Source organism: Pyrus communis, chromosome 7, assembly GCF_041283825.1.
Source record: "Pyrus communis isolate YQ-2024b chromosome 7, ASM4128382v1, whole genome shotgun sequence".
Classification (NCBI taxonomy): Eukaryota; Viridiplantae; Streptophyta; class Magnoliopsida; order Rosales; family Rosaceae; genus Pyrus; species Pyrus communis.
In genome coordinates, this window is record NC_142571.1 from 4,945,152 (window position 1) to 4,959,928 (window position 14,777).

General features: G+C 37.1%; 2 protein-coding genes and 2 long non-coding RNA genes across 6 annotated transcripts in view; 3 read left to right on the forward strand and 1 right to left on the reverse strand.

Annotated features, from left to right (window-relative positions):
* LOC137734677 (uncharacterized) overlaps positions 1–7,151 on the forward strand; it is a 29,877-nt gene extending 22,726 nt beyond the window's left edge. Inside the window, exons 8-9 of one of the 2 annotated variants that reach the window (XR_015964591.1) lie at positions 6,463–6,587; positions 6,664–7,151. This is a non-coding gene — a long non-coding RNA (uncharacterized LOC137734677). Of the gene's footprint in view, positions 1–6,301; positions 6,404–6,462; positions 6,588–6,663 lie in introns of those variants that run through there. The other variant, XR_015964594.1, reaches the window with a different exon arrangement.
* Positions 3,936–4,682, forward strand: LOC148695495 (uncharacterized). The gene is made up of 3 exons (XR_015964595.1): positions 3,936–4,185; positions 4,294–4,366; positions 4,608–4,682. It is a non-coding gene; the product is annotated as an uncharacterized LOC148695495 (long non-coding RNA).
* On the reverse strand, positions 6,283–11,328 carry LOC137734676 (disease resistance protein RPV1-like). 2 transcript variants are annotated; one of them, XM_088697742.1, is made up of 6 exons: positions 10,676–11,328; positions 8,725–9,823; positions 8,342–8,641; positions 7,428–8,213; positions 6,723–7,335; positions 6,283–6,614 (listed from the first exon to the last, which is right to left on the reverse strand). In XM_088697742.1, exons 1-6 carry the CDS (start codon positions 11,176–11,178, stop codon positions 6,415–6,417), a joined length of 3,501 nt encoding a protein of 1,166 aa, XP_088553868.1. In that variant the 5' UTR covers positions 11,179–11,328; the 3' UTR covers positions 6,283–6,414. The 2 variants fall into 2 exon arrangements, with proteins under 2 accessions (XP_088553868.1, XP_088553867.1); XM_088697741.1 differs by having other exon boundaries at positions 6,283–7,335.
* Positions 11,329–12,478: 1,150 nt separating this feature from the next.
* Positions 12,479–14,706, forward strand: LOC137733656 (beta-phenylalanine coenzyme A ligase-like). The gene is made up of 3 exons (XM_068472802.2): positions 12,479–13,985; positions 14,087–14,192; positions 14,282–14,706. Exons 1-3 carry the CDS (start codon positions 12,511–12,513, stop codon positions 14,408–14,410), a joined length of 1,710 nt encoding a protein of 569 aa, XP_068328903.2. The 5' UTR covers positions 12,479–12,510; the 3' UTR covers positions 14,411–14,706.
* The last annotated feature ends 71 nt before the right edge of the window (positions 14,707–14,777 follow it).

Below are 14,777 nucleotides of genomic sequence, written 5' to 3' on the forward strand. Positions count from 1 at the left end.
CAGGTGAGTACATGTTGATGTTAGTGATGTTAGTGAGTATAATTGTGTTGAGATATAATATAGCTCATAAACCTGCACCCCGGTGTTAGTGCTCCCGCCCGTGGCCAGGGCACAGTCCTTCACGTGATGTTCACCTCCCGTACCTTACGCTCACCTTGGATCCAAGGTAGGTGCACAGTCCTGTCGTACAGACCACTTTAGGTGGTTCCGACTCGTAGGTGACCCGCGATTATTCGCACATTCTTCATGTGATCGTAGCACTTGAGCGTATTTATTTACACCCAGTCATGTCGTACAGACCACTTTAGGTGGTTCCGACTCGTGTGCAGGTATACTTATTGAGTTATTGGTTAGCCATGATTGATGAGATATGGATAAGTCGTACATGTCACTATAGGTGACTCCGACTTATATGCTAGCCATGATTGATGAGATATGGATAAGTCGTACAGGTCACTATAGGTGACTCCGACTTATATGCTAGCCATGATTGATGAGATATGGATAAGTCGTACAGGTCACTATAGTTGACTCCGACTTATATGCTAGCCATGATTGATGAGATATGGATTAGTTGTACATGTCATTTTAGATGACTCTGACTGACATATCATTTTGTATTGCTTAAGTTCATTTGACCTACTTATTAATGCATGGTGGAGTTGATGGCAAGCCGTGATTTTGGTCATTTCTGAGTATGGTTTGGATATATGTATATATGTTGTACTGTCCTATAGAAAACGATAAGGGAATTACAGTGATGGGTTATTACTATTTGAAAGGTAATAGTTTTGGGAAACTTGGTTTTATAGCTTACTCACACTTTCTGTTTTGTACCCCTTCAGGTTTTAACTGCTGAGTTCGTATCGACGAGGATATATAACTAATCTTAGTATTGGTGGCTACTTTTAAGAGTATGATTCTTACCCACACTACCGTACCTTACTTATGCTCTAACATCGCGTGTGAAATGGGTTCGCTCCCACTCGTAGCGCACTCTGGTATTTAGACACTTTTAGATTCAAATTTATTCACTTTTTATACACTATCACATTTTATGGCTTCGTCACCTTCCAGGTGTCGGCCAGCACAGCTCGATTCAGGGTCCAAGTGGACTTTCTGGGTCGGGGTGTGTCATGTGCCCATTGTCAGGTAACCCTTTTGGTATGTTTAAATTCCAAATGTACCAAATGAACAAAAAAAATCACAAATGTACCACAAAGCCAAATATCTCTATCTAATAACTCTTTTGGTATATTTACATTCCAAATGTACCGAGAAATACAAAAAATCAAATCCACTATAAAACTAAATGTGTCCATATTATAGGTAACCAGATGTAGTTATATAATCAAACAAATCTTTATTATGTGTTGGTTCTTCTAAATAATAAAATCTGACAATTTTTTTATTTATAAATATTCTACTATATTCACAAAAAAAAAGTAAAATTATAACAAACAATAACAAAAATGCATAGAGATGGATAATAAATGCATAAATATAGGGATAAAAGGAAAAGAAAAAAAAAAGTCTAGGAAAAGTCGTGAAAAACTAAAATTCTAAACAAAATAAACTTATGTGAAAAAGTGAAATTAATTACCAAAATTTTAGGAAAATGTTTGATCAAATTTTCAAAAGAAGTGTATGTTTAGTCTAAAAAAAAGAAAAAAAACGAGGCGCCAATATCTAAACGCCCCTTCTTTTTATTTATTTATTTTTTGTCCAAAGTAAATGCAATGCTACTTAATTAATCAAATATAGGGAGGTTAACTAAGTCTCTAATCCTTAATAATCAACTCGTAAAACATATTAGATAAATTAAATCATCCATCTCTAAATGTTGATAATCATCACATGACCCACATGTCATTATGCACTTTTTTCATTTTATATATAGTTCTATTGAAAGTAATGTTCATAAGATCGCATCACGCGTATTTTTAACATAAACGGGTGCTTGTTAGCTATACAAGTAGAGTTTTTAAACATTGTTCTCAGTTAAATGTTTGAGCTTCACGTTAAGAATCTCTTTATCAAAAGAATTAGCTTTTGGTCTATTAACACTTATCTTTTCAATTTTGGGAGAGATCTTCAATTTTAATTTCACATTTTTTTTGTTAATATTAAAAGAATAAAATACTATCTCAAACCGGTCAAGTACAAGGAGAGGACATGTAAAAATGTATGGGGGTTGATACTAAAAGACTACATCAGTAAAAGAAAAGAAAAAGAAATATAGACTCTCAAATTCATATTGACATGGAGATGATTGGTAAATTGGATCGGAAAGTTTTCTAATTTCGCTCGTTTGGTGAAAAGAATTATATTAAAGTATTACGTTACGAAATCCTCATTCATTCTAGTTTTAAACATCAATTTGCAAAAGGACGACTTTGGTCCTAATTCTTATTTATAGTGTAGGGAGTGACATACAAAGATGTATACGGTTGGAACAACTCTTTTCCTTTTCCATTTTTGCTCTTCTTTTAACACAATTTGCATAAAGAAAAACTAATGAAAAGAACCTCAAATCTTAATCCAAAAACATACAATGAATTTTCTTTAATTACAATAACAAAAGACGATGACAATATTGTAAACAAGTTAAAGTTTAAGTGGAGTGACAGTATCACAATTAAGTTAAAGTTGACACCAGCAATCGTTTTCTCATAAAACAGAAGCTTTTTCAAAATTTTCATTAAAAATCATTAATGTGTTTTTCATTGAAAATTTTGTTGTGTGAAAAAATTCCATTAAAACTCACTTATATAAAATCAAAGAGTGGTTATTTGATCTCAAAGAATTGAGTAGAACCAAGAAAATGCAAACAACAATCTCCAGGAAGACACACGTGTGCTGCTTAAATTCTCCTGTATACTTCTAGATAGGTTGGGTGGTCATGCAAGTGTGCTAGTCTTGAAACGAACAAGTGCTTATGTAACATATAATATTTGGGTGTTTGAATTAGGGGCTCAGACGTCACAATGGAGAGGAAGGCTCTTGACGATGGCGATTTCGACAGCGATTAGCTGAGTGTTAGTGATGTAGACGGAGCAGGAAGAGGATGACTCTTTCTTCTCATCATGTCCTCCTCATGGAAAGAACCAATGCTATACCCCCGCGAATGCAATGCACTCACTGAGGCTTTTTCATTCAACGGTTTTGGTGGTGATGATGTAAATCCTGAAGGAGAAGAAGACCCTTGAGAATGAGTACTCTTTCTTTTCTTCACATTCTCCACCTTCAGAGTTAAGCACCTCCGAAGACATGGAGTGCGTGAAAGAGTCTTCTTTTGGGGAAGAAGACATAGAACTAGTTTGAGTAAAAGACTTGGATGTAAAGGACAATGTGGACTGGAAAGACCGAGTTTTCATGGATTCATACTGAGTTTCATCAACTGAGAGTGGCCTCAAACGTGAAGGACGAGCATTACTACCTACTCTTTTCCCCCTTTCCATCCTTGCAGAACGCGAACGCCAATGAACCGGGGATGGTGATGCAGCAGCTTCATTGAACTTCTGTTCTAAATTTATAGCACCCAAATTCAGAGCTATTAAAATAGCTTCATTTGAGCTATTAATTATCACCGTTTGGTTGGAATGACGATATTGACCTTGTGTTTTGCTTTGATTTACGGGATTTTGTGGAGTGGTGATCTTATGATTCTTATCTGTTGGGGCTTGGAGGCCATTTGACCGAAGAATTTTTCCCATATGTTTTTTAAGCCTTTTTATTTTTTTTATTTTTTTTTATTTTTTATTTTTTATTTATTTGTATAAATAAAAGACACATCTCCAACATATTCTATAAAAGAGTTTATATTATAGAAAAATGATTTACAGAACAACTATCCATCAGCTAAATATTAAGAAAATAGTAAAACTCAAAAGTGGAACATTGAGCAAGAAGAACATAAAGAGAGATAAGACTCGTATAGAAAAAGAATGGGTTGAATTTGAATTGTTAATAATAAAATATTTAAATTTGTTAAAATAAACAATGTTATTGGAGATTAAAAAAAATTAAATTGAATAGCTAAATAGTGAAACAAGTAAGAGAGAGGGAGAGGGAGAGGGAGAGAGGGATGGCAGGAACAGAGGAATTTGTGGAAGCATATAATGCAGAGGCCATAATCAACAGAATCGAACAAAAATCTTGAAAGATCGAGAGCTTACTCAAACTGTATCACTCCAAATCCTTACCCCTTTGTGCATTCAATTTTCTGTAAAACCCCTTAATGATTTCGTAATTCCCCAAAAACCTTAACTGTTTGATCCGTTTTTCATCTAGGTACAAGACAGTTGAAGCTCTAAAAACTGCTCTTGAAGGCTCGCCTCTCAACACCAAAGACGAGCGCTGCAAGGTTTGTCTTTTCTCTTTTGCTAATCTTCTGTTTGGTTGCCGAGAAAATCAATCGATGGAATAGAAAATTGAATTGCAAGTTTAGAACTTTATTCTTCTTTTCTTATTGTTTTTCCAGTGGTTTTCTTGGGTACCAATCGGAATTGTTCCCCTGTGTTTAATTATAATCTTAAGTGTCCTGTTTGGTGTGGAATGAAAAGAAAGTGATGAGATTTATTTTTTTTATATTTTGAGTTTTGTAGTCTGCAAATTGGATAATGGTGCATAGAGCTATCATGTCTATTAAAGATGTGGATGCAATGTTTTCTTCTTTGGACATTCTCATGAAGTAAGTAGTTATACCTTATGAATGCTATCCGATTTTGGTTTCGAGTATTTTACGTAATCTATTGAATTGAAATTTGAAATCTATGTAGATAATGAACTCTGTTTTGCTAGAAGGTGGTTTTGTAAAAATGAAAATTTCAGAGTTCCCAAGGTCTCACACGCATGCTCAGAAACATTTGTGCTTCATATTTTTAACATCATAACAAGATTGGTTTTCAACATTTAGTAATTTGAACACAAGTTATTGATGTGCAGGTTCCTGTGGGGGATAACACTGCAAAGGGAAAGGTACTGATTGCATATAATTGTGGTTAACTATAATTCTATACTAATCTGAGGACCCATTTATAAATTCATTGGAATTAAATGTCCCATGGAATTTACAATTTTCCCATGTGCTATTTTAACTCCCAAATGAGGTACAAATTCATTGTTTCGGATGGATGCTGTTTATAATTAATTTGATACGGCGTTTGAGCAAATTTTGGGTTGTTTGTGGTGTTTGCTTCAATTTTCTTTTTGGATGGCCCCGATGTGACTTGACGAATTTGTGCCTTTTATTGCTATAAGAATAAATCATGCAACCAGTGTGCGAGGGCTGTGATTGTTTCAGTACACTTCATTCGCCATTAACTTTAATCCTATCTTTTATTTAAAATTTTGATTTGTTTGCCACTTCGATGTGCAGCCTGTGGGCTCCGCTTTAATTACCTTGTTGATGTGTTATAAAAAGTTATATTTCTATTTGCACAAATTGAGTAATTTTATTCTTTCACTTTGATAGGTGACACAATCTGATGGTGACCCCGAACTTTTGGATGACTCTGAGTTATACCAGACATTACTGAAATAATTTTTTGAGACAATTGACTCATCATCTTCTGGTAAAACTATCAGGGCATCTCATACTTCATACATGAATGATTGCATTTGAATGTGATATACTAATACTGTTTACCCAATGTATAATATTTCATGTAGTTCAAAACACATGCAATCAGATTGCATTTAAAAATTGTGGCTTTTGAAATTCTTAATGATTTTATCCTCCCGTGTGATGCCCGGTATCCTCGTTAATGATTTTCAAACAATTTGAACTCATGAGGGAAGTTCCATTCAAACAATCTGTATCTGCGTCTATTGAAGTCAATGACACTGCATTGTCTCGGCAGCTTGTAGTGGGCTTGGAACCTCATCAATCTTGAACTTCTATTTGATTATCTGCCTCAGAGCCAGATGTTCCTCCTAATGCTTCCTGACCCTAATAATTCAAGTTGAAGAAGCAGAAACCAGCTTCGTCGTGTAGTAGCGATGCAATTGTCTACTGTTTATTTACTTGATATATTATTCAATCTTGTATTTGTTATACTTCTATACACAATTTTTCAATGGGAGTTGAGTCTTTAAGAAGCATGATTTTGTTGTAAATGAGAATTAAGATCTGTAACTTTGACATTTATAAGCAAATAGGATGTTTTTGCTTTCCACAGTGCCGAAATAGCATCGCCAATGCTGGATGTATTTCAGTATTTGATGATGTTGAGAACATTTGAGCTATGCAATATTTGATGATGTTGAACATATTTGAACTTCGATATCTAATTGCTAGGGGCTTTTATATCTCAAGCGGTTAAGCGCTTAGCTGTGAACCCGAAGTTTTTAAAAGGCAGAAAACATCTTGAAAACAAGGAGGTAATCCAAAGATGTCTGTGTCAAGTAAAATTACAAACTCATGGATCGCTTGTGGACTACTGTCGCTTCTGTTTTCAGGGAGATGGAGGACAGAACTACTAGGGCAAGCATGAAAAATAAGCCGGCAGCTGTGAGGAGCACCTTCCAGCTTCTGCGGCTGCAATTGTTACTGGCATCCCTCGTCCTTCCAATTGTGTAATCAGGTTCATCCTCCTGCCCTTCTTCTTTATCTGAAAACATACAAATAACATAAAATTTATGTTTTTGAATTGAATACAGACGGACTTGGAAGTGTTTGGATGGAGTATAATTCATTGCAATACAATGACATAGCATACCTGTGTCTTCTTCATCCGTGTCCATGATGAGGCGATACAAAATACTCCCCGGAAATTTCATAGTCTGTTCAACATAGCCTTTATTGTAACCAAGGAAGTATATTCCTGGTATATGCTCCCACATGGACAAATCTCCACCGATGACAAATGGATAATTAGGATCTGATTTGGTGTTGTGTTGGGTACTTATCATTTTATTATTCTGGTGTTCTTGCACAAGCTCGACACCAAACTCCTTTATAATCAACTTATGTGGCACGGCCACTACAGAAACCACCACTTGATCTCCACATTGTAATATTGTTTCGTTCTCCATCTTCCAATGGCTCAACCATATCATATCTTCTCCCTCTCCTGGAATTCCATAGAAAGCTGGGCGATAGATCCACTTCAGACCCTTGCTCGTGTTACTCACTTTAGTCAGTAGTGAGGGAGCATTATAATTCCCCTTCTTTCCATAGGTAGCAAAGATGTTCAAGCCTCGAATTCTGTGACTAGCAAGTAGTAAAGGGACTATAAAAGATATGGAGGACTTGGTAGTTTTATAACTAAACCGGCCTGGAACCTCATTCCCAGCAAAAAATGTGCTGAATATACCATATTGATACAGTCCCTATGTATTTGCCATAATCATCACAACATTACTCAGTCATTTCTTTCCCATTATATATTTAAGACTTACGAGAGAGAGAAAGAGAGGCGCACCTGGACGGGGACCTCTTTTGGATCCCTGCTTGTGTATGGATGATGCATTCGAACAGCTGGCATGGATTCCAAGTTGCATAAGCCCAAAAGTTTGATTATTTCCACATCAACGCTATCAATAGGCTCTATCTTGTATCCAAGCTCCCACTCAACTAGATTGTAGTTGTCATGCACATAGTACATTCCAGACCGTTGCTCATTGGGAAGATATTTTATTTTTCTTAATGATATGCATCCGGCTATAGTTGTCGTTTGGTGTACTTTCGGCAACCCCACAAGCGATTCGAGCCTGTTACAATCCTGGAAAGATAGATGATCGAGCCTTCTCAGACCTTTGATGAAAATTGGCAGACTGCAAATTGGATTCTCATCTAAATGTAGGCTTCGCAAGTAGGATAGATTACTTAAATCCGTAGGAAAGACATCGTCAGAAAGATTGCATCCCTTCAGACTCAACTCTACTAAAGAGCATGGAAAAGAACTCAAGATAGTTGAACTTCTTTCTGGCCTTAATGGAAACTCACCAAGATTTGAGCAACCAGATAAAATGACTGTTTCAAGTGATTTAAGCATGCACATGTTCTTCGGAAGCATCCTAAGATTCTTGCAATCTTTCATATTCAAGTACACGAGTCTCTCCAGGTTTTCAATGGATTCATGAACATCAATCAGGCTGGTGCAATCCACAAGAATCAATTCCTCTAGTTTGGGGCAAAGTGAGAAGTCAATGATTTCACTAAGGGCATGGGAATGGCTGACGTCAAGGATCTTCAATGATGGAAGAAACTGTGTAAAATAAAAACAAAGAAAGAAAAAAAAAATGTGTAGGGGTTTAATTTTAACAAATGCAATTGGTCAAAAAAAAAAAAAAAAAAAAAAAAAAAAACTGAATTGAAATGCGTGGAGTAACATACTTTTGTTCCTTTCCAGACTTGTCTCAAGCTACTGTATTGCATTTCAAGAACAATTAGACACCCCAAAGGAAACTCAATAGGTATAGAATCCAAAGGAAATTGAAGCCAACACAACCATCTTAATCCTGTAGGCAAATCTGCATAACATCCATCTAGTTGTACATGACTAAGATGTAGTAGTTGTAATTTGCTCATCCTTTCAAATGCATTGGTTTCCAAGATTGTCTCATTTGTGTTTATTGGACTGTTTGCAGGATGCATACGCATATTCAGGACAAGACCTTGGATTTTTTTTGTACCCTAAAGGAAAAAACGGAAACATTAGTATGGATAATTTTCACAATAAGAAATACATATATAGACATAAAATGTATGTTTCTTACATTCTTTTCCCTCAGTACTTCGAAAGAATCCTTATAGCGCCATAATCTACTACGTTTTCCAGGCTCTTCTGATTCGTGGCGAACAATTTCTCTTCCCATGTCACGGATCATGTCATGCATTTGCACTTTGTTGCATGCATCAATTGTCACCAAGCATCTATCAATGAGATTTTGAATGCCAACGATTGTATAGAAATCACATCCATCGAGTATTCTAACAATGTGGCTTTTGTTCATTCCTATTAGGAAACAAGCAATGTGGAGGAATAATTTCCGATCATGGTCATCTTGTAAACTGTCATAGCTTATTCTTAGTTTATTCATGATTTCACCATTAGGGATAACTTTTAGCTTCTCCAATGTACTTTCCCATACATCTGTACTTTCCCCTGATAAAGAAGAACCCAAAACTTTTAGAGCTAATGGAAGTCCGTCGCAATAGTGTACAACCTTTTTTGAACATTCCATGTAACCTCTAAGGGGATGGTCTTGGCGAAAAGCATGCCAACTGAAAAGCTCTAATGACTCATCGTAATACAAAGTTCCAACTTTATGCACCTTTGTAACTTGATGTGCCTTTAGCAACCTTGCACGCCTGGTTGTTATAAGTATCTTACTTCCCGGATAAAACCGATCTTTCATCTTTAGTACTGCATCTAATTGGTCCATATGGTCCACATCATCAAGAACAAGAAGAACTCTTCTAGAGCTTATGACTCTTTCAATCTTATTTAGTCCCTCACCAACACCATGTATTTTCACTTCTTTGCTGTTCGAAAGATCATAAAGAAGTTGCATTTGTATTTGAACTAAGCCATTTGGTCGATCTGCTGTTTTATTGATATTTTCAATGAAACTACTTCTTTCAAAGCTTCTAAAGTTTGAATTGTAAACATGTTTTGCAATTGTTGTCTTCCCCATTCCAGGCATCCCATAAACAACAAGTATACCAACATCAGTAAATCTGTCTTGTAACCATAAATTGATGCCCTTGACTCGAGAATGGATTCCAATCAATTTTGGTTCAACACTCAATGGCATGCGACTTAACTTATCTTCAATCACTTTAACAATTTTTTCAATAAACCTTGACTCGTACCTAAGAATTTGCAAACAAAATGAAAGATAAATCAAACATGTCATGTGCAATAAACCATCTTAATGTGACTAGTTATTTTTCTTCAACTGGAAATTGGTAGATGTTCTCTCTCTAGTGTTTGATATGTTAGTTTTGCTAAATTTGTTTCTTTTGGTTTGTAAATTTTTCTACATGATGTGACTGTTAAATATTTTTGAAGTTTCACATTATCGTATATTAAGAAAAAAAGGCAAGTTTATGCAGTGTAATATAGTTATTGGAGTTCTAATCAAGTACTTTTGTAAGTATAACATGAGTTAAATTGGAATTAATGCGAGCTTCAGCAGAAGGTTGTAAATGTTGGGATGTGACATCATGTCTCACCGAAGGGATTTGGATCCTTTCTTGAGCCAATGAAGAGGATCTTCCTGACCAACCATCATGAATCGTTGGATGAAAATTCAACGGCTATAATTATTATAACTTTAAAGGAACTCTCTGTTTGTAGCCGTGAGATTTTCATCCAACGGCCCACGATGGTTAGTCAGGAAAATCCTTTCCATTGGCTCAGAAGAGGATCCAAATCCTCACCGAAGTATTGGATGAATAAATAATGATTTAAATATATACTTTGTAATGGGGAGTGGGTCGGATCAGGTGATATTACTTGATAATATTGTATGATTCAGGATTGGGTCAAATTACCTGTTTACTTTAATCGGTGTCAACACATGACATCCGATTAAAATAACAAGTATGTCAAGAAAACGACACGAACACAAAAAATACGAGACGGATGCTAAGTCTAGTACCTACAAATCATATTATCAAATTGACCGAAGAAAGAGGAGAAACGGAGAAAATGAAAGTTACCCATCAGCTAAGACCATGCCTGCTAGATTTGCAACCTTTGCAAGTGCCTCTCTCCATCCCTTCACCTTTTTCGACGACTGAGTTCTCTGGTGTTCAGCAAATGCTTTTTCAATACTTCCCGTCTGCTTCCTTAAGTGGGACGGATCGACATCGTAGAAGACTGGTAAAACTACATGATCAGTTGAAGTCCTCTTGTGTTCAAGGATCACCACAAGCTCATCGAGGCACCATCTGGATGAGGCGTAATCTTTCGAAAACACGACAACAGAAGTTCGTGACAGCTGGATCGCTTTCTGCAGTCCTGGCTTTATAGCTTCTCCTCTTTCAAGTTCATTGTCGTCTCGGAACGTGAGAAATCCTTCGTTGTTCAAGGCTGTGTAGAGGTGGTCAGTAAAAGTCTTGCGAGTGTCTTCGCCTCTGAAGCTCAAGAACACGTCGTAGCGATAACCCCGAAAAGTGTTGGAATCAGAGGAGGTTCCTTGAGATGTTCTCACAAGAGCCATTGATGCGGATCGATGGACAAACAGTCTTTGCTAGGTGCATTGCAAATGTCTCTGTGCAGGGGAAATATTTAATAGGGTCATTCCTATCCACTTCCAGGAATGGCCACAAGCATTGACCCAAAAAGCGTTTCTTTAAGTCATGGTCGGCCACTGGTGGTAGAGATGAAAAGAAAAAATAAAGAGTACTTCTTGTTTTATATGTGATTTTATAAATTACAATTTATATTGATGGTTGCTTGCTTTTTTGCGATAAAATACACTTCTAATTGCATTCAGTTTTTTTGTGATAAAATACAACACGCTTTGATAGTTGTTCTATACTGATTTCTCGTCCTTGAAATGTTGGAGCCATTTCTACCAATCGTCAACCCACCAACTAGTAATTTACGATTTATAACAGGGATTATGGTCCATCAACCCTTTAAATACCAAGTTTTTTGTTTCTTGTGTACGGCAGCCGGCAGGTATATGGAAGCTAATTGGATTTAGTCCATGTCCAACACAACCAAGCATGTTACGTATCGTTTAAGGCAAAAACATAAAACATAAATTCAATGAAGATTCCCTTGAATTCTTTTGCCGGCCACTAAAACCAAATCCAACCTGGGCTAAATGCTATTTTTTAGGTTTTACTCCTCCCAAATCCAACCTAATTCATGCTAAATGTGTAGACTAAATGCTAAAAACTAAAAAAAAGCCAGATTTAGCTCAGGATTAGTGGGGCTGGGCCATTATATATGTGTATTTTATTTAGTTTTATATTTATAAATTCATTAAATTCAACAGTAAAAAAAAAAAAAAATTTAACGGACCAAATTTAAATCTAACGGCTAAAGTAATTAAAAAAAAAATCTTTTATGTGTTTCATATTTTTTTTCATAGTGTTTAACGAGTTTCATGGTGTCGGTTTGTGATTTTTCAATAAATGTCAGAATCTAAATATTTTTAGGTTAAAATGTTAATTATGATAGTTTACATTATTTTTTCTTGTAAAAAAGTTACTTTAAGAAGAAAAACAATTAGCCTAAATTCATTATTTAATAATCTGTGGGCTAAATTTTAGGCCAGAAGGATTGGAAAAAACCTAAATTTTTTGGGCTAAAATTTTTAGTTTTTAGCACAATGATTAGAGATAGTGTAAGAACATATGAATTTTTGAAGCAATTAACTATAATCCCAACTTTGATTGACGTTTTAAACAATGTTAAGCCTCGATCTTGTCATCTTCGAAAAACATTAATTTAACTCTAATTACTGTCCTATTTATTTGCATTATGCTACACCAAACTTTAATGTACCACATTTGCAAACACATCAATTTCCAACAGCATAATGTCTCTCGAAGAGTTCTCCGGCGGGGATCGAGTCTACGTTGCCGGAGATACTACAAATGGTTTCGATCCAAAAACCGGAATATATCACTCCGTTCTCAACCTTGGTCACCGTTACAAAGTCCCCACCAGGCATAACCTCGACACGGCCACATTTGTTTTGTCGCAGTTTCCACCCCGTCATCAGGCCGAGACAAGAGTTGCACTCATTGACTCGGCCACCAACGGGCGAGTTACCTATGAACAGCTTCGTCATTCAGTTCATGCTCTCGCTTCAGGATTGTACCACGGACTTGGTGTTCGAAAAGGGGATGTGGTTTTTCTCTTGTCCCCTAACTCACTTTTGTACCCAACCATATGCATGGCAGTGTTGTCAATTGGTGCAATTTTAACAACGGCAAATCCGGTCAACACCCAGTCAGAAATCGGCAAGCAAGTTCGCGATTCGGGCGCCAAGCTTGCTATTTCATCTCCTGAGGAGCTTCACAAATTGGTCCCAACTGGGGTGCCTACAATCTTAACATCGAGGCCGTTGAGTGATGATACCTCACTCACCATTGAAGAGTTGATTGAAGGGTGTGATCCCATTCCGACCGACTTGATGCAAGCCCGTCCAACTCAGTCGGACACTGCTGCTATTTTGTACTCCTCTGGGACTACTGGGATAAGTAAAGGTGTAGTTCTAACACATGCAAATTTCATTGCCATTATCGCAATGCTCAGATGGACGGTGGACAAAACATCAGCGCAAGACGATGTATTTTTGTGCTTCATTCCTATGTTCCACATCTACGGGCTCGCTTTCTTCGGCCTTGGATTGTTTTGCGGAGGAACCACCACTGTTTTGATGCAAAGGTTTGAGCTCAACAACATGTTGGATGCTATAAAAACTCACAAAGTGAGCAACATACCAGCTGTGCCTCCAGTGATTCTTGGACTAGTAAAGCATGCGAGCAAAACTGCCTGCGACTTGTCGTCTCTGAGGAGGGTGGGCTCAGGGGCTGCACCGTTGAGTAAAGAATTGATTGATGAGTTTAGAAAGCGGTTTCCTTGGGTTGAGATGAGACCAGGCTATGGCCTAACGGAAAGCTGTGGTGCAGCAACTTTTTTCATTTCAGACAAGCAGGCTAAGGCTCACTCCGCCTCTTGTGGGGAGCTGCTGCCGGGTTTTTTGGCTAAGATAGTGGATGTCGAAACTGGGGAGGCCTTGCCGCCCTATAAGGAAGGAGAGCTGTGGCTGAAGAGCCCTACTATTATGAAAGAGTATTTGGGGAATGTGGAAGCAACACTTGCAACTATCGACTCAGATGGCTGGCTCAAAACTGGTGATCTTTGTTACTTTGATGAGGAAGGACTTCTTTACATCGTCGATCGGATCAAGGAGCTCATCAAGCATAACGGATACCAGGTTGCTCCGGCGGAACTGGAGGCCATACTATTGAGTCATCCTCAAATTCTGGATGCAGCTGTTATACCGTGCGTAACTTACCTCCCTCTTTCTGTATGCTCATGAGCAGGCTTATCTGTATCCATATCTATATATCTATCTGTGTATATAATATGATTAAAGAATGCAGTGTTGAAGACGAAGAAGCAGGACAAATACCGATGGCATATGTGGTGAGAGCAGCTACTCCAGATGGACTCACTGAAGACCAAGTCATCCAATTTGTTGCCGGCCAGGTCGGTCTTAAAGCTTGATTCTGCATGTTTTTTCAGTAGCCATTAATCTTGAGAAACAGTCTTGTAACTTTTGTACTTGAAAATTTCAGGTGGCTCCCTACAAAAAAGTAAGAAGAGTGCACTTCATCTCTGCCATTCCTCGGTCACCAGCAAGTAAAATCTTAAGGAAGGAACTGGTTACTTTACAAAACAAACAGCAAATAGTCTCTAGATTGTAATGCCTTTTTATCTACCATTCTGGGATAATCGAGTTATCAAAAAATAAAGTTTCAGGTGGAAGGAGTTGGAGATTACGAAGCACGTAATTGTCGTTAGAATTGTACATTTGTGTTTTTTCCATTCAAGAACGATCCATGTTCTCCATTCCAAGAACCAACCCATGTTTTTCTAGCATGTATTGCTCACTCATCATATGTTTTACACCCACCTATGGGAGTTTTTAGTCACTTAGTACTGTAGTCTAGTGATATGCATCTCTTGTCAGTTAAAGGTTTTGAGTTCAATTATTGTCAAAGGTGAATTCGAACCAAATTATTATAGCAAGGCTTAACCAACTTCCTCACTTTTTAGTGTAGATAATATCGT